Source organism: Histoplasma capsulatum, genomic scaffold (assembly GCF_000149585.1).
Source record: "Histoplasma capsulatum NAm1 scaffold_6 genomic scaffold, whole genome shotgun sequence".
NCBI lineage: Eukaryota > Fungi > Ascomycota > Eurotiomycetes > Onygenales > Ajellomycetaceae > Histoplasma > Histoplasma mississippiense.
The window spans coordinates 1341674-1342795 of record NW_001813977.1 but is presented as its reverse complement, the minus strand read 5'-3'; the positions used below and the strand labels follow the sequence as shown (position 1 = coordinate 1342795).

The following is a 1122-nucleotide window of genomic DNA, read 5'->3' as shown; positions in this document are numbered from 1 at the left end:
CTCTACCTCGCGGGACGGCTTCAGAAGCCGGTGAAAACCATTAGAGACCACCCAAAAGTCCGTCTTGCGAACCAAGTGAATCTTCTTTCAGCAGTCCGCGTGGCACTGCTTTTATTACCACCGAAATTTACCGAACAGCAGCTGTATAGCACCATCGCGGGCATTAGTTATCTGGGTGACCCACGGATGTCTTTTGCCTCGGAGGATCCGCGTAAGGTCAATAACATTGTAACCTCGCAGATGACCAACTTTCGACGTCTATATGCTCCCTTGATCGAGACGTTGCCAAATGTTGCTTTCAATGACCCACAATGCGCCCGCTTAGATTGGGTGGATAACCCGGAGGTAGACGCTTGGCTAGCTCAAGATATGGACCCGTTCAAACGAGGAAATATGGTTCGAAGACTTCCTCAGTCCTTCCGTGAGAAGCTGTACTTCCAATTCCAGTCAAGATACCAAATTCCGAGGGTGGAATTTGATAAAATGATGGAGAAAAGCAACGACGAAGACCCCGAACGTGTCCATCGTCGAGTAGGAGGCATATTCGAGCAAAGGATTGCTGCTGACGAACACCTCAAGGACGAAGCAACTAAGTCCATCAGGAAGACCATATCGTGGCCTAGTACAAACCAGAGTATAAAGAGCTTATTCACCGCCGGCCTCGGAAGAGGATGGCGTTATATGAAAGAGAAACAACAAAAGTACGCCTCCGCCAAACAGGAGACGGAAGAAGCCACAACCAGTCATTCTAAAAAGGAGTGAACTAGGCAATTTCTTTTTGAGAACTATATACCTATATGTTATTATTAATTTGGCCCTGGATGTGCATACTCGAAGGTGTTTGGCGTTTGTAGCTTGGGATATGGATAAAGATAATAGAAATCTATTCAGATAGACATAGTAGTGCCATTGTTCGGTGATAAAAATAGATATCAGAGTGCCCATCTCATATTTGCTTTCTCCACGATGACCTCAACATTTTACTCGTTTTGGCCTGACGGGTGTTTTATCCTGCCCCTCTTCGAGTCATCGATTTGCGTTCAGAAACTCAATCTTCACCCCGCCACTCCGGATAACAATAAAGATTTCCCCCTTCCTTACTATCAAACAACTCCACCAGCG

The 1122-nt window shown here is 46.2% G+C and overlaps 1 protein-coding gene across 1 annotated transcript in view; it reads left to right on the top strand.

Moving 5' to 3' along the window:
• Window positions 1–966: 966 nt before the first annotated feature.
• The window catches only part of HCAG_06729 (histidinol-phosphate aminotransferase), a gene marked incomplete at both ends in the record, with an annotated part of 1372 nt that continues 1216 nt past the window's right edge, over window positions 967–1122 (top strand). Inside the window, one exon of the mRNA XM_001539074.1 lies at window positions 967–1001. Coding sequence (XP_001539124.1) covers window positions 967–1001 — 35 coding nt within the window. The remainder of the gene's footprint in view (window positions 1002–1122) is intronic.